General features: G+C 37.8%; 1 protein-coding gene across 8 annotated transcripts in view; it reads left to right on the top strand.

Annotated features, from left to right (window-relative positions):
• NBEA (neurobeachin) overlaps positions 1–18,844 on the top strand; it is a 608,086-nt gene that overhangs the window by 582,396 nt on the left and 6,846 nt on the right. For 4 of the 8 annotated variants that reach the window (XM_082365247.1, XM_082365250.1, XM_082365249.1 and 1 more), the window contains 7 exons: positions 2,644–2,706; positions 3,031–3,120; positions 5,552–5,744; positions 7,326–7,397; positions 9,294–9,449; positions 9,981–10,151; positions 18,457–18,558. In XM_082365247.1, the coding sequence (XP_082221373.1) occupies positions 2,644–2,706; positions 3,031–3,120; positions 5,552–5,744; positions 7,326–7,397; positions 9,294–9,449; positions 9,981–10,151; positions 18,457–18,558 (847 nt within the window). The remainder of the gene's footprint in view (positions 1–2,643; positions 2,707–3,030; positions 3,121–5,551; positions 5,745–7,325; positions 7,398–9,293; positions 9,450–9,980; positions 10,152–18,456; positions 18,559–18,844) is intronic. The other 4 variants (XM_082365251.1, XM_082365253.1, XM_082365248.1 and 1 more) reach the window with 3 other exon arrangements.

Below are 18,844 nucleotides of genomic sequence, written 5' to 3' on the forward strand. Positions count from 1 at the left end.
CTACATTTCAGTTTTGCCCAAATGCCCTACCATTTCCCCACTTCTGTATTCAAACATTTTTTTGACTCTGTAGGACGAAATCACAGCCCTGACCTGTAGAGATTCACAGTCTGAGCAAACAGACACACGTAAGGAATTATGTGTTGAATTCCATGATAAAGGGGAAAATATGCTGTGAGAATATGGAGGCCATTGATTATGATTTAGGAAGGATTTCTGGGAAGGATTTAGAACCCTGCCCAAGGTTAGCATGAAAGGAGGCATTTTCTCCTCCATCATAACAACTACTCAGTTGCTGTGCATCATAGGTTGCAGCATGGGCTGTGTATATCTCTGGGCACGCGCCCATACAAAGTACCTCCCTTTTTTTTTTTATTTCTAAAAGGATTTAATATGTTTAAAGAAATGAAATAGACAATCAAAAATATGAGCTGGTGACAGAGAGATGAAGCCATAAAAATTTATCAGTTTTTTTTTCCTTTTCTGCTCTACAGTAGTTTTATTCGTATCTCTGTTCAAAGCCCAACCTCACCATGGAAAACAATATTTTTCTCCTTGTCAGCATCACTTTTTAAAAAAATCAAAATCTTCAAACATATACAAAAGTAGAGAGAATAATATAACAAATAATAATATAACAAATATCCATTTGCCCAATAACAATAGTCAACAGTAGTACCTCCCTTCTTGATGAAAAAGAAGACACTGATGACTTCCTAAAAGTGGGGGAGCACAGAAAGCATATGACAGGGGGAGCCAGTCAGGAAAGTCAGTAGGTGCTCACTTCCCATTCAAATATTTTAATAGACTTAGGGGAGACAGCATGCTTTTTCAAGATCGGAAAGACCTGTGCAATTTAAAATCAGAGGGCAAGGAATTATTAGAAAGCAGGACTACACAATAGCTGAAAGATAAATACTGGAATAAGAACCTTTAGGTAGATCACAGGAAGAGGGATTCAGTTTAGTCTTAAAATAAATAAATGTTGAATGTTGGGAATCGATTGTCTTAATGCAAGGGTGAGATTGAGCACAACTTGAAATTTACCCTGATGCCATTTGAGAGCCATTTAAGATATGTATGTGTGTGTGTATTGTGCCTCAGTCCAAAAGGATCAGAGGCAGGACCTACTGAAGAGGACCGTACAGAAGATTTCTGGAAATTAAATCTGTTTCAGAACATTTTCTAATGTAATTTTGATATTTCCCTTCCAGAAAAAAAAGTCAAGCAAAACATGTTTGTTGATTCATTCTTTCTGTGAGCATTTAAAGGCTACCTACTAAATGCAAGGCACTGATCTAGAGATTTAAATGTGTTTGATTTTACTTCTTTCTCCCTACCCGCAACCTGGTCCTCTATCTGGAGGAGGAAAAACACAAGCAATGGTATCTATTGCTAGAGAGATTTAGTTCATGATACATTAAGCTAGGTATTGGACATTTTCTAACTAGGGCAGCTTTAACAATACAATGAGTACTTTTCTTGATTTTCAAGTAATTCTCAAGAGTTTATTGTTCAGAATGTGAACCTAACCAGAAATGGTCTCTCCCCCCTTTCTAATCATAAATCTTGCATTGGGGAGATAAAGTATGATGGTATCTATGTGAGTACAATTTAGTGAAATAGTCACACTTCACATATGACTGGACACATGCAAATAAATGTACACATTAAAACTGGACAGCACGTAAAGAGATTTAATAACTCGTCCTGTTGCCTCTGCAAGTAAAAGAACCAAAACTCCATTTATGCAATTGCTAAAATATGGCAGATAATGATGCATTCACGTTTAATATTGCTAATAAATTTGAAAATTCACATCTTTATTGATAAACGTTTTCTTGAAATGCAGTCTAGGAGGACAGATTATTAAATTTAAAGACTTTATAAATGAGAATTGTAGATAGTGACGGGATTAGTAGCAGTGCTGTGTCGAGAGCCACCTACCACCTTACCTGACTCCCAAGCACTCAGCAATGCCTTTCGAATTTCACTTTTATGGGCAACCACAGTGCACACAGTTTTGGGGGAAAGATTAGCATGGTAACAGAGTAATAATCATAGTAAATATTGTGCTTCTCCTTGTTGACTTAAATTACACACTTACAACATTTCAGAAAAATATTTCTGTTAATCTAGCTTAATATATTGACATTTTTCCCTGTAGAATTTATGTATAGAAGAAATACTTAAATCTCTTATAAGAGTATCTCTTTAACATACACACAAAAAAGGCATATTTTACACTCCAGACAGTCTGAGATCTAGAGTTATTTTTATCTATTGGAAGTCACAAAATCTCATTAATATTTCCATCTGCATAGGTTTTACTGACATATTGCATAGGTCAGGATGCCCCAAGAATTATTTCCTCTTTGGGTTAGTTCTTTCTAAATTTTCAGGAAATTTTTGAGAGAAATGAATTCATACCTTATAAATAATATTCCAGGATTCATCTTAGAATAGCATAGCACACTAAAACATATTTTTTGTAGTGAAAGTCTTGCCGTATTTGATTATTATACAAAAGTCTTCATGTTCTTTCTACTGATCTCCCTCTGAATTGGTTAGAACACATGATTATTTGATTTTATTTTGTATCCTTAGTGGACTGTATGTCTCATTCTTTTTTTTCCCATTAAGATTCCAGAAGCTTATTTCATTAGAGATCCCCATACGTTCCTTCTTACAAAGGACTTTATTAAGGTATATGTGTTGTATTTAGTGTTCAGAGTGTTCTTTGGTCTCTAGCTGCATGCATGCACTCACAGGATAACATTTCCACATTTAACCCCTGCTTCTAAATAAGAATAGTGACTTGGTTAATGGAAGCATGTTTGGAAGGAGAAGCAAAGCTTGTCTACAAAATACTAACACTTGGATGATTTTGCACCCTGGGAGAAGAGCACCCGGTGAATTTTCTGGACTCTTTTCATGGCTGACTTGGGATACACTTGCATTGTCAAAGAGTGTGTTGACCTCTCTCGTTGATGCACATTGATTATGACAATTACTCTCCTTCCCCTGCAGGCCATGGAGGCACAGATACAGAACTTTGGACAAACGCCATCTCAGTTGCTTATTGAGCCACATCCGCCTCGGAGCTCTGCCATGCACCTGGTAAGACATAGCAGCTTGCGGAACATTTTGGACCTGAGTAGAGATCAAATAAAATAGTGATTTTTAGCAGCATTTTAAAAGGCTCCTCACTTTATTGGCTAACTCTTCAGCCTCAGTATATACTGATTACCCGAGGGAGAAACAGAGAAAGGAGTAGAGTTCTTACCTTTAAGTTTGGCTTCAACTAGCCCAATTTTGGATTCACAAAAATAGCCATCCTCTCTGACTATATATGCATCTACAGAAACTCCTTTGTACACATGCAGGCTTACAGACACGCACCAGCACTAAAATTAGATTACGTTTACAAATTAGAATGGAAATATAATATAAACACAATATGATGCTGCCCAATTTAATCTTTTTGGGCAAGGTGGGGTAGGGGAAGTAGTTCATCTTAAGAAAAGGAAAGAAATATAATTTACAGCCACTTCAGGGAGGCTGTAGAGAAGAGGGGTTAAGAATAAGGGCCTCAGAGCCAGACTTGTGTCAAACACTGTCTCTTGCCACGAACTAATGAATGAATTGGGCAAGGTATTTAAGCTCTCTGTTTACATTTCAGCATCTGTAACTGGGGGTAAAAATAGTACCAACCCTGAAAACGTAATGACTCAATACTGAATATTGCACTTAGACCAGCCCCTGGCATACAAGTGCTCGGTAAATGGTAGCTAAAACGTGTCAGCAGCCACAGCAGCTACTTACATTAAAAGGTGTATTCTCATTTTTCAAAGGAAAAGGTAATATTCTTTTCATTTTAATCTGAATTTTAAAAATCAGTTTTCATAACAAAACAGTCCTTTTTTTCAGTTTTTAGCAAATGGTGAACATTTCCCTCTTTATCTAATTTGAAGAAGGTAAAAATTTTTCCAAGAAGCTACTTTAGAATTTACTTTTTAACTGTGATTTTCCACTAGGTTTTTACTGGAAAAAAAAAGAAAAATGTTTGAAGGTAAAAATGTGTTTGCAAAATGAATTACAGTTCATCAGTGTTTCTAGACAGTTATCAAGGCACCAGACACCCTAGTATTGGAATAAAATGCTCCTGAACATTGTCCGTAATATATGTGTAAACAAATGTATCAGTTGTTATTTCATGACGGAAGTATTGTTCTCACCTTTCATTTATTCTATCAGTTACTTAACAAGTTAGTATTGAGCCCCTTCTGTGTGCCAGGCACGACCTTAAGCACTGGCGACACAGAGGTAATACATCCTCTACACCTTCAAGGAATTGATAGTTGAACACCTACTGAAACACATAAATGAATGTGTGTGTTTGAAAACGTTTCTTTTCCTCTACAATAACTCATTTCAGCCCCCTTGATTAGTCACTAATGAACTCTGCTGCTTGAAGTGGGTCCTCGCGTGCAGCCAAGCAAAGAGGCTTTCACCACGTGCGCTGCTCCCATCCAAATACCCAGACACAGTGTAGACGCGGAGCCTCCAGACCTGAGATGAAGCGTTTTTAATAAACTGTCCAAGAGAATATCTCTCACACTTTATTTTATGAAATGCTTTGGCAGAAGAGTTGTATTCCCCTGTTAGTTTTCTCTGTTTAATAATGATAATAAAAATATTTATCCTGGAGAAATGCCCAGTCAGAACTCATTACTTTCCTAGGGGAAATTGTTAGAGACTAAATTGGCATGGAACTGTTTATAAAGAAAATAAGCTTTTTAAGTTTGTGTAGCAGAGGATTCATATATATGTGTATATATAATAGTGAACAATTACAAAACATGCATGAAAGCTAAATAATGGTTATTTCCAGCATCCCTATTTTGTGTCTTTTATGTAATAATGTTTATAGTAATTTATAGTACTAAATAGTAGTTCTTATAGTGTCTACTTTCTATCAAGTCAGATGCTAGATGATTGAGAAACAAAGATTAAAAAAGAGAAGAGAGTGTTATCCCTCAGGAAGCTCACCATCCAGCAGGGGAAGGAGACCGTAGTCATCAGAGCCGCAGCAGAAATGCACACACAGCGCTGACAAGGGAGGCTGTGATATTTTAATTATTTAGACTGTAGCCATGACCCCAGATCAACCAGGTAAAAAAATGAAAGAATCAGTTCACTGCATATTTCATGTAAACAGTGTCAGTAACTGACTTGACTGATTTTTCCACCAAACTGATGTTGTAACTGCACTGAATAATTACGCTCCGTCATGTGGACGTATCTCCAACTCCTCGTATCGTCTGGCGGTACCTAAATTGCGGCTGGTCTTTACTAATCGGGTGTCCTCTCAGCGACTTCGCAGAGTCCCTGCTCGCTTCTCTGTGCCACCCTCTCAGACCAGAGTGCCGACTGCTCGGCTCTTGGTTTGTGCTCTTGCTAGCCTGTTTTAATTTCATCCTCCCCCGAGCTTTCACTAACTGTGTCATTCCTTTTGTTTTCTTTGCTCTCTTCCCTTTCTATTCAACAGTGTTTCCTTCCACAGAGTCCACTCATGTTTAAAGATCAGATGCAGCAGGATGTGATCATGGTGCTGAAGTTTCCATCAAATTCTCCAGTAACGCATGTGGCAGCCAACACGCTCCCCCACCTGACCATCCCTGCGGTGGTGACCGTGACCTGCAGCAGACTGTTTGCAGTGAACCGATGGCACAACACAGTGGGTATGTGTACCTAAGGGAGCCCCTTACTAACGGGGTCTTAGAAGCTGCGCTCCAGGTAGGGTAGGGTAGGCGTGCTGCGGGCTAGCAAGGGCGCCAGATGAGCTGCAGAAAGGGGCAGAGTACATAATTGCCGAACCTAACTGATTAACTCTTGTCTGTCTTATTCACTGCTGCTGTCTTTTAGTGCTGCACAGAATGCTTGGCTAATGGTTAAGGATCCAATAAGTATGTGACAAATTGAAGCAGTCCTACAGATAATTCAGGTCCTCCCACCCTGCCCCCCCAGGGGAAAAAAAAACAAACACTTTTATCCCATATTAAACAAAAGTGATTTTGAATCTAGATTTTCTAGATGATGGTTTCAAATCCTCTTTCTTCCACTTCATTAATTCGTTTAGGAAATACCTGAATGACCGCTTTGTGTCAATGGTCCTGGGCACTGGGAGTACAACAGTGAACAAGATGAACAGCATGGCTCTCTCTGTGGAGCTTAGAGTCTTTGAGAAAAGACAAAATCTAAATTGTTCAGTGCTTTCACGTGTGTTTTCTCCAAACTCATTCCTGAAGTTTCCAGCCAGTATATCTTGAAGTGATATAATTCTGTCATAAAAATTAGACATATTGATACTTATCTAGCCAGGACAGGAATGGATGTGACTAATTGATTTAGCTGGCCCAGTTCATCACTTAAGGTCTCCCTGGAAGCCCAAGGATTCCCATGTCTCTAAGACTGAATGATGAGCCACGCCGAATTCACCTGACTCCTTCTATTCTACTGACTTCTGCATCATTCTGAAAAACCAAACGACTTTTAGCTTAATCTCCTAAGAGTTTCTAAATGCCCCTACTTTATGGTTATTGGCGATATTTTCAACATGAGGTAGAACGACTTCCATTCAATCAGAAATATGCAGCAGACATCTTTTAAAAATAGGACTTTATTCACAGGAGTCTTAGCCTCTCGAAATGTTTTGCATTGAAAGAAAGCTATGAAGAATTGATCTTTTCTTTAGAATTGTTTAAAAGTTTTATATGTTATATAACCACACGTAAAAAATTATGACTAATGAATTCAGTCAAGCTCCAAATATTAATCCTCTGAAAGTAGCTTTTAGGTTAAGATTTTAGGTGTGGCTCAATTTTGTACCTTCAGTTGACTTGTCATCTGTTGAAAGAAGGCCCACTTAGATGGGAGCCCCATCTTCCTCTCTGCCTTGACCCAGGTGGACCTGTGCCCATACCCATCCCTACTTGTAGGCATGACCTTTTCTTAGATTTCAGCTCTCTGATGGGTTCAAGAAATTTTGTAATCTTCTACTTTATCCAGCTTTTTCTTCTTGTTAGGATAACACTCTTCCCAGCTTTCTCCATCTTAAGTGGAGACGAGCAGTCCCCGCTGTGATGATTTTTTTAAGAGTGTCTACAAAAACATGTAGTGTGACTGAATCATTCTTGCAGTAATTTACCAAATAATTTTTAAGCAAATATATATATTGTATAATCATTATAAAACACTGCTTATTAGGAAATTCCTCCTTTCTGAGAATTTTATGGTCATTTTCTCTTTTAATTAATCTTTAGGCCTCAGGGGAGCTCCAGGTTACTCCTTGGATCAAGCCCATCATCTTCCCATTGAAATGGATCCACTCATTGGTATGTTAGCAACAAAAATACATCTTCATGGAGGCTGCCTCTCCACAGATACCTACGTGGTTATTTATCACAAATGATAGTTGAATAATATTTTTTTCTGCCACAAATTAATGTGCGGATAACATCAAATTACCATCAAGGAGCTGTGCAAATCATAACATGCCATCTAAGAATTTGTTGGTATTAAACTAATTATTTGTGGCATTTTCTTGGTATTTTAGGAGGTCATTTAGGTTGCTTCTAAACAACGCAAATGATTCCAAACTGTTCTTTCTTTCAGCCTCAACTCTTCCTTAACAACTTTATATTATTTGAAATATATAAGGACTCAAAGCTATTACTAAAGAAAACTAATACTAAAGAATTTCTTTTCTGGAAATCTCCATTCACTAGAGCTAAACATCTTTTTAATTAAAGATTTCATATGAATTGCAAACTCGGGAGCTATAACTATTTGCAGCAGATATTCCAAGTACTTTAAAATAATCACATACACATTTATTAGCTGTGTGATCCAGAGCAAGTGCCTTAATCTCTCTGGGCCTCAGTTTCATGTCTGCAAGATGGTTCCTAATCATGTTCGTTGTGCCTGTCCTCATGGGATCTTATGAGAACTGAATTAGAAAAAAATTGAACATGGTATGAAAAATTATAAAGCCATACACAAGTTATGGTATTTTTTTCTTAGATTAATCCATCCTACATCTTTGAACCCAGAAATAGGATGAGAGACAGCCATTTGGGTTAGTTCCTTATACTCCAACACAAAATAGCACTTAACATTTCTTTGGGAGAATATACACTTAGGACAAGGAATATTTTTAGAGTTGAGGTCTAGCTGTTTCTCTGCTGAAAAGACATCGACAGTGTCACGTACAGCTGGAGTGTAACTGTGGAAAAATTAATAGCTGTATTCTAATTAATCAAGGACCAATTACATAGTGTTCAAGACACTCGGGACGTTTGCTTTCCTTTTCCTTTGCTGTTTTTAAAATTATTTTTTATGTTTTACCTTCTCTAGTAATTACTATTATAGTGTTAGCAGATATCCACAAATAGTAGCACTTAGATTTAATTGGTGTTAGAAAGTGATGTTGATCTTCTACATCTGCATTTTCTGTTTAAGAATTCAGCCCAGGGATTTAGCCTGAAAGGACGGCGTGGGGTAAGGCACAGGCTGGCATACAGACAGGCACCAGGGAAATCAGATGGCGTGTCTGAGTTCCTGACTTTATTCAGATTCAGTCCCAGTGCTACCCACTGATTCTCTGCCTGTCTCTTTCCTCCCCAGTCCCTCTCCCATCTTTCTCATTCCTCTCCTCCCCTGCCAGACCATTCTGGAAAGGCTTCTGTTTGTTGACAATCCAGGTCTTTAAAGCTGCTGACCTAAAGTTCCCTGAGGGGCTGCCTACATAACAACACCCCTCCCACAAATCCCTACTTTCTTCTTTTCATATGAATTGTAAATGCCATCAGAAAATGACAGATGGAGGCAAATATTAAGACATTTTTTTCCTTATGTAACATACTTCATACAATATTTATTCCTCCTTATTATTGAACTTGTTGGACACTAATGAACTTGTGCAGGGTGAACATCTATTGAAGTTAGTGCATTTAAATATTTTTATTATGTTGTAAATTCACATCTTGAATTCCTCATATTGGTGGAGAACTTAAATTTCCAACAAGTTTTTAATATATAATATGGTTCATAAATAATCACTGCTACTAAAGAGTTTATATTTCTCATGGGGAAATGTTAAAATCTTAATAATCTTATAGCCTTAAGAACCCATTTCTAGGTAAATGAAGCATAAAAGTATTCCTTCTATAAGTGGTTGGTGAAACTCTTGTGGAATCTTTCTTTAAAGTTCTTTTTCTATTTATGTTTAGCCAATAACTCTGGTGTGAACAAACGGCAGATCACAGACCTTGTTGACCAGAGCATACAAATCAACGCCCATTGTTTTGTGGTCACAGCAGACAATCGCTATATTCTTATCTGTGGATTCTGGGATAAGAGCTTCAGAGTTTATTCTACAGAAACAGGTAAACTGAGCTATGAAATGCCTATCCTCTTCAAAATGCCAATTGTTACACCTAAAGCTTCATATGAAATCATACTTAATAATGTAGGCATTTTCATCTTGAGTGCCGAGATTCAAATTAAATGCTCACATTGTAAGTAAATGACTACTTATAATTTTATCCACTCTGAACTTCAGTGTGAGCTGAGCCCTGAGTTCATAGGACAACTGGGACTACGGTCCCCTTCCCACAAATCAGGTCCAATAAAAGACCTTAAACCTCCCCTTAGTCTGGCCCAACCCTGAAAAAAAAAAAATCATGATTGTGTTATTTTATGTTCTTTTCTTAAGAAGTCCCAAGTGACATTCTTGTATCACTTTTTCAGAAGCAACTCAAGAAACCAAATCTGTAGCTAGATTTTGTTACAAAATTACCTTGTAAGTTTGCCGGTCTATAGATTCACTTTTCACAAATCTAATAAAGTAAAGTTAAGCTTATTACCATTTAAAGAAAAATAGCAAATGAATTTGATCTACCATTTCTGTGTTTCAGGGAAACTAACTCAGATTGTATTTGGCCATTGGGATGTGGTGACGTGCTTGGCCAGGTCTGAGTCATACATAGGTGGGGACTGCTACATCGTGTCTGGGTCTCGAGATGCTACCCTGCTTCTCTGGTACTGGAGTGGGCGACACCATATCATAGGAGACAACCCGAACAGCAGTAAGTATTTGTCTAGAATTGTCCTACCAGACTAAGAACTCATTTAAACATGTTTTGCTCTTTTAATTTTCCTAATAGTTTTTGCTGGTGTTGTAAGGGTTTTAAAATACGAAAGCTTAAGGAGCAAACATCTATGTTGGAATGTGGCTATATTCAAAGTGTACAAAAGAGCGACCACTATAACCTTCAGCCTGAGGAAACTCCCAGGTCACCTCACATTGACCCTGTGCTCAGCAGCCCTTCCCCAGTCTCCAAATGTCCCCATCCTTCCGAAATTTCCTTCAGTGTCATCTGGTCCATTCAACTTCGTATGATTTCTCTCAGCCAAGTGAAGTCTCTCCCTTCTCTGAATTTCCATATGTTTTATTTGTGCCTCAAGAGGACACTTACTGCTTTCTACCATGGGGTGTAGTAAATATCTGTTTATTTATTTGACAATGACTGAATACCCCCTTCAGATTAGGCCCTGGTGAGGCAAAGCTGAATAAGATGATTTCTTTGCTTGGTATGATTCCTGAGTGTTTTTTATTCAAAAGTGCTCCTGAAAATATCCTGTAGGAAAAAAATGGGGGGACTCCAGAGTAAAACAATTTTAGAAAACACCGCATATACTCTTACTTTCTATGTGAGCTCTGAAAGCCTTACACAAATAAAGCTGTTGATAACCCACAGTTTCTCAAACATGTTTTCCGTGGAACCTTTTGTTCATGGAAGAGCAGTTATTATTCCTTGGAGCTGCTCTTCTGAGGAAACACTGAAGTGGACCATGAGACCCTCTCTCTGCATCTTAAGTCTCTGGTTCCTGGCATAGTTGCACAAATAGGTTTTCAATAAATATTGTTGAATGACTGAAGAACTGGCTAAGACATTTCCTAGAAATAATTACTGTCTTTAATTACCAAGCTTTCAATAGTTCACATACACATGTTTCCTGTAAAATAGAGAATGGTTTCTGTAAAGTGTTGATAATGGCAAGTACCTAAACCAGGATTATTCTAATTATGATTCGTACATTGGGCACAGCTTTAACAGTACTCTAAAATAAACTGAAACATGAGTTTGGGAATATTTGTGATGAAACAGAGGTAGGAATTTTCCAGGAATGCTGTGCACCTGCCACTGAAATACTATAAAAGTAGAGAAGAAAAGACGTGTACAGGACGCTGTGTTGTAACTACATGGCTGGCCCCTTCCAGCCTGTGAGAGAGCTGGGCATGGAAAGCTTCATATATATGTGTGTGTATATACATACATACACACACACACACACACATATATATATATACGTATATGTATATACATACATATATAAAGGTGGTAGGAGAATGAACTAGATGACCGGGTGACTTATTCTTGTTGCCCATAGCTAGAGGTGAAGAACATTAAATGAAGAAACTAAAAGTGTATTATGAAGTAGTGTCTCAGTGTAGATACTGAATAAGAGAAAGTGCCTCTGCTCTAAGTTGTGAACTAAGATGTGATATTGGTTTGAGGAAAACATGTATTCAGTGTTGCTTGATTTCCAACCAGCTCAACTAATTAGCTACCAATTCTACATTATACTGAATATCATACTCTAAACACTAGTAAGTTAACCTCCTTATTTACTCTCTTTTTTAAAACCATATCCTTGAAAAAGGAAACTTCATTTTTAGCAGGATTTGTGTGTCTGTGTGTGTGTGTGTAAAATGTTTGTGTAAAACATTTGTGTGTGTGTGTAAAATGTTTGGTCTACTTTATTATTACTAAACATGGTACATTATCACATGTATTTTATCTAATTGTATTTTTACGTATTTCCCAGTTTCCTTTTTTCCTTTTAGATGAGTGTAGTGTTCATAAGAAGAAAAGTTGATTTAAGCAGCAGGGCTGTGTGGTATCTTCCGTCCATTATTAACACAAATTAGAAGTTATTAGACAGAAAAAAATTTTAAAGAAGCAGAATAGAGTTTTAAATCCAATTAATTAACATCTTCAAAGTGAAGCTCAAAAATGATGAAAATGATATTTCCAAAAAGAGAATTCATTTCTTAAAAACTACCATTTGGCAGCAGGGAAGATAATATAATGTCCTGCTATGAGGTATACGTATAGCTGACTCTCTTTGTTATACAGCAGAAACTTACACCACTGTAAAGCAATTATACTCCAATAAAGATGTTTTAAAAAAAGGAATTTTAAAGAAAAATGTTAAATTATAGTAATTATCTGTTCTCTACTTTATTTTCTAATGATCTTTTAAACCAAATGATGGTTAACAGTTGATTGTATCTTTGTTCCATCACTTAGCAAGAAAAGTTAAATGTAATAATATTTAGAGTGTTTAAAGTTCCTTTCAACAGGAGCTATGTAAATAGAAATGTTTATGTTAATCCTTAAGAACAAAACTGTGAATACTGGATTTGTTAAAATGTAGAATTTTATTTAAGTTTTAAATAAAGACAAGATTATCCCTAAGACATTATCGCATAATATTATCCCTACAGTATTGCCTCCATTTAGGGGGATTTATTTTTTGATTAAAAACTGTTGTCATCATTATGAACCTTAAGGACTTCCATAAAACCCACCCTGCCAAGACTTTCCTAGGCATTTAATGTGGGCCTGTGTAATGTGGTTCCATTTTATCCATTATCCTTAACATAAAGGGAGAAATATGCTCTTCTAGATTAAACAGGATGAGTAGCTCAAGTATTAGTCAAGCAGCAAGCATGTATTAAATGCCTGCTGGGTGCTGGTACTACCTTAGCAGCTGGGAGTTCTGGGTAGTCAAATTCTGACTTTATGGGGTTTACAAAAGCCTATATTATGACCACGAAATGGCCTGTCCTGCTTGGAAGTACTGAATATACTGAGTATTACATGAGTCTTGAATTGCTATCAGATAATATTTAGTATCATAACTACTTGTATCTACAAAATGCTTAACATTACATCTTGGGCACAAATTGATGATTATGTAAAAACTGGTTTCAGCTTTTTGCCATGCGGATAGTAAAAATCATAATAGTAAAACACAGTAAAAAATAATAATTAGTCATATTTAGTATTTGATTGACTCGACTGATTTGTGACTCAGTCTGTGAAAACAGCCAACCTAGCAGCTCATGTAGGCATGCCTAGAGAGACCGTATATTTTGGTCAGTTCACTTTTTGCGAAGGCAGTCAGAGCACACACTGAATTGACTGTCACATCAAGGATCAGCCGTAGGTGTTGACACAGATGTAGTCCTTGCCATCAGAAAACTCACAAAATGAAAGGAAAGGGTTTTTTTTTTTGTTTTTGTTTTTTTCCTGTTTTATTTTATTCTAGCTACCAATTCACAGGTCAGAGAATCAGGCTATATGTTCTTTCTGTCTCATAATGCATTGCTACACAAGACCAAAAAGCTAGTTATATCTAAATTCATATTAAAGTGTGTGACACAATGCCCTTAGGTTTCAAGGGCTGTATATATTAACCTCGACTTGAAGGGGGACGTCCTAGCATGAAACGTAATATCCCAGTAGCTGTTAGAATTCAGGACTTGGTCTTGGTGTGGACATTGAATTCGCTTTGTGTGTCAGAGGCTGAATCATATTTATCCAGCACAACACCATAACGTAATAGGATTCATTTACTCACCCTATGTGCACATCACTAAAACTTCCTCAAGATAAACTCAGGTGCTTTAATATATGTATGTTTCTTTTGCATTGTCATCCTTATTTTTTAATGGCTAGCTCTGTTAGTGCCACAGAGAAAAAATAAGTAATGTTTGTGAATTATTTTAGGTAGGTTTGAAAGAGTTAATGGTTTCATTGTGTCAAATGTATTGTTGTGACTAACTTGGACATCTCATAAATAAATCTTTTTCTAATTATTTCTATAGTTTTAATGAATTTGCCACAAAGACAATGAAAATGTGTAAGCAGATTATTATAGAGTTTTAGACCATAAAAGAAACAAGCAGAGGCTACCTGGCAGAGGTTCCAGTTGAATTATAGTTGTTTTATTAATATATTTAATGCTAATATTCATTGTTACTCTTTCAAACTTGTGACTTTGAACATAGACAGTTTTCTTGTAGATGTAAAATAGGCCCCTGACTAGATAACAGAATTGCAGAGATGTGAGGGACAGATGCTTTCATCTGAAACAGACTTTTACACAAATTCTGAAACTAATTTGGAAGTGATAAAAATTAATTTGCGCACTTTAATTGGAAGCAGACTATCTCATGAAAGGAAGGAGAGCAGAGCAGGCAATTTGTGCTAAAAGCTGATTGAATTTTTTGTCAGGTAGGTATCTTGGACTTGGCTGCTTATCCTCCTGAGCCCTTCTTTGCAATATATTACAGCCCATCTCTGACTGGTGTTCTTTAAAAGGATCAATGCTATTCCTGTTGAATCCCTAGAGCCCCAAATTTCATTGATCTTGGGACTTGACATTTCTCATTACGTGCTGTAGCTTCCAACGAGATAGTCACAAGAGGGGCAAGTCAACATTGTCTCTTCAGCAGACACTTATAATACATTGGGACCTCGGCTCCAAATCCAATCGGCTTGTAAAGTGTGTGGTTTTAATGTTTATACCAGATATAACGTGCCTGATAGAGAGTTTGTTGACATTTTAAAAATCATAGCCACAGGAAACTTTGAAAGAGAATTTACTGTTCATCTTTTCAAATCAAATCTACAAATATGCGTTGAGTAATATGTATGACATTGTTATCATGCTTTTTCTATTTCACTTTTGAAAAACAAGTCTTCAGCTCACGTTTGAGCATTATACAAACTATGAAACAAGAAGCCCATTGAAAAGGAGACTCCAGCTGTGCACACATTCCTTCCCTGGGCTCCCATTGTGTTAGCTTCAACTCTGGACACTGACCCTCCCGCCAGCCCCAACCTGTCACTAAACATCTGCCAAATCACATCCCTCGCTTTGTCTGCATCCAGCCTTCTTTTAAAACAACCATCCTGGTGCCCAGCTCCACAGCCACCACTGACCAGTGGTGTTACAGGGGATGAAGAAAGCGTGGATAAAGAATAGCCTGAAGATATTTTATATATATATATATATATATATATATATATATATATATATATATATATATATATATATATGATGAGTTTGTCTCACTTCTCAGAGCAAGGAATCTTAACTAGGGTTTAGTAAATGTTAAACCTCTTCTCATTAACTTTGAGAGGAAGCATAGTTACATGTGTAATAATTCTTACCTCGTAGAGCTTTCTGAGGGCCAAAAGATAATGTCTATAATGTAGCATCCCTAACACGGGGCCCATTCTTCAGGAGACCTCTCAGCCCTCCCATTCCCTCAGCCCAACGTTAGGAGACATTATAGGGTTCCTGACTGAGAAGGGGGCTGCTTGCCACTCAGTTTCTGCTTTTCCTTCCCCTTTATGGAACTGAGGCTGCAAGGGTCTTTGTCCTGGGTCAGAAGCAATATAAAAAACAAGAGTGACTAATATGTTCTCGTGATCAGGGAGCCTCGGATCTATACCAGTGGGCTCTCTGGGCATCATGCAGAAACCTCTGCCTCCTTGGGAAAGGCAGGTGGATTATACTATTGACTGGGGAAGGAGATGGTAGGGCAGTAAGGTACTGTGGCCTAGATCCAGGTTCAGGACCTCAAGGGAAGAGATCTGCCCTGAAACAGCAGGGCTCAGAGGAAAATGTGGTCAGTGTCCTCTCTGAAGAAGAAAAAGAACAACTTAGAGTCAGTGAATAAATAGGTTCGTATCTATCTTCTATTTTTCATCAAATACTCTGTGATTGTGTGATAAAATGAAACCACATCATGGGACATTTTCCAACCCATGGAATGTTTTTATGTGGATTACCTTGTGACCTGTGGAAAATGCAGGCCTGGGTGTTTCTGGTGCTTGGGCCAGAAACCTCTGGAGCAGCCCTCAGGTGGCTGAAGACACAGTACCTCAATAGGAACTCCTCACAAACTAAGTTTTTCTGAGCTACCCCAGCAAATGTCTAACATAATTTTTTCAAACTAAATCTTGAAATCAGAGTAGTGATGAAACTGCTGCACCCTTTGAAATCTTTTGTTCTGGGATTTCAAGTCAAAAATCCATGATTTTTATATAGTATAAATGTGAATGAAAATACCTTCTGCAGTGATTCTTCAGTGACTCAGCAAAGGTCGCAGATAAAACCTGAATGTCATACATCATCAAGAGGTTCATTTTCCGACTCCCCCAGAACTGCACTGAGGATCGCAGAAAAACTCTGCTGTTTTTGTTTAGCTCCAATTCAGAAGAACCAAAGCTTCCCCTGCATATTAGTAGTCCCATAAATGAGGTTGAAAATAATAAGAACCATGAGCAATCTTTACTTTGATCCTTTCTCTGAAAGCCACAGACTATCACACTGACAATGCTCTCCTTGTCAGTTCTCTGTGGATAGCAGCATCTAACACCTTTGTACTCTTTTTCATCATCCATTTTGAGAATATTGAAATATCTTGTGATAAAAATGAGGTGGAATCTGTTTACTATAAGACTTTTATATTTGGAGTTTCCAAATGCTTGCCTGTAAGGAATCTCAAAATTGGACGTGTTTGTTCATCATGCATAGTAATTCCATCTCCCAGAAAGCTCTTCTCCTGAGGAAATGACTAGGGAAGGAGGGCAGTGGTGCTATGGTCCTTAGAGGAGAGGTCTCACCTGCACCTCCCTGTGCGCAGGGCCCTTTAACCCATAGCTACATCCATCAATTGTGATGTGACAGTGACAGAATATCCCTAGGATTTTGAATGATTGTTGGGGTGTGTGACATCTGTCCCTGACAATGAAATGAAATGTAGGGAATATGCTTTCCCCCTGCTGCAGGTTCTCCAACTCAAAACCCCTGAATAACATTTTATTTACTTTTCTATAGTTGAAAGAGGGAAACAGTGCTTTCAGGGGCCCTACAAAATCCCCTAATAGTTAAGTTTCACAGTTTATTCAAATGATCTGGGGGAATTGTAATGAAAAATAAAACATTTTAAGCTTTCTAAATCAGAGGTAAGCCTTTGAAAAACTTTATTTTCTAATATAAAATATATTACATACATAAGGAAGATTTTTAATATTTTTATACATTTTTTAAATTCCCTGCAGTAGAACTAGATTGCTTTCTACTTTTTCTGTAGCATATAAGGGAAAGGTTTAGAAAACTCTATATAAATTGTATTAAACATATAATTGCAGGATTTTTAATTTGTCCGTCTCTCCAAGAAAAAATAATCACTTAGAAAAATTAAGGATGATATTACACATAAAATCTTATCAATAATTAATCTTCATTTTGTCAGGGAACTCAGGGCATCTGTGAAGCATAAGTTTATAAATTATATAAATATGTTTCGGACAAATCTAGGACTGCTGACAAATCTAAAAGGATACTCTGCCAATACTCAAACACATTATAGCAAGGTACGTAAATTTAGAATAAAATGGCAAACTAAGGTGGGCTTTCAGCTCTCCCTCCCATACTCCATCTAAGTAAGAAATGCCTCAAAAGCAGAATGGAGGCTCACATGGTGGATCTGAGGAAACTCACAGAAAACTGTGAGCAGTCCCTGGAGAGACAGAAGACCGCTGGGTCTGAAGGAGGAGATATTGGCAGAGGGGAAGAGTGTTGGGTGCCTTGCTGGGTAGGGCGTTTTAGTTGTGCGCTTTCTTCCCAGAATTTCCCACGATCTATTGATGCCTTCCCTCCTGCCACGGTGGGGCAGGGAATGGGAGCACCAGTCCAGCTGCTCAGGGCTGCGGCATCACATCAGTGTCAAGGGAGGGGCTGCCCAGGAGGTGGGCACAAGTGCCATCCCTTTGACATTCACTTCCCCCACTGCCCCCTCTACAGTGGGGGCCAGGGGATTGCAACCCGGGAGGCAGCTCTCAGAAAGAGCAGCGTCGCTGAGACCAAAGCATAGGATGTTTTTCTGAGAGACAAGATGAGGGAGGGGTGGTTCAACCCCATCCAGAATATGAGTGCACAGAGGAAAACAGGCCAGCATGCAGGATCTCAAGCACCATACACCATAAAGGAAAGATCACAGACTCAACAACCAGGTGAAGCAGAATGAACAGAAGAGAAAAATACGGAATTCTTTAAAAAGGCATAATATTCTCTAAGATATAAGAAAGGGGGTCAGAGAGGTTAAGTAACTGGCTCATGGTCACACAGCTAATAAATGCCCTTACTAAACAATGATTGCTATTTTAAACGGTCAATTTAATGGCATAGCTCTTCATTCCCGCCATTGGTCTGTAGTGACTCACCGCTGCTGTTCCTTTGCAGGTGACTATCCTGCACCAAGAGCTGTCCTCACGGGCCACGACCATGAAGTTATCTGTGTTTCTGTCTGTGCAGAACTTGGACTTGTTATCAGTGGTGCTAAAGGTCAGAAGACATTTCTTTCATTTTAGGTCTTTAAACACTATACGATTTTCACAAGTTAACCATGATTTATGATTTATTTCCTTTAGGAGGCTCTCCATAGACAAATGTAATCCCTAGGTTTTTTGTAGCTGTTTAGTTTTATTATTAATATTTGCTAGTACTAATATAAAATAGATATAAAATATTATGTAGTATTTTGTGTTCACCAGCATTCTAGCCAGAACACTGGTAAATTAAACTGCAGCACACCCATATGATGCAGTCATTACAGATAACATTTAAAAGA

The sequence above is a fragment of the Balaenoptera borealis genome (assembly GCF_965194805.1).
Source record: "Balaenoptera borealis genome assembly, chromosome: 18".
In the NCBI taxonomy this organism is placed as follows: domain Eukaryota; kingdom Metazoa; phylum Chordata; class Mammalia; order Artiodactyla; family Balaenopteridae; genus Balaenoptera; species Balaenoptera borealis.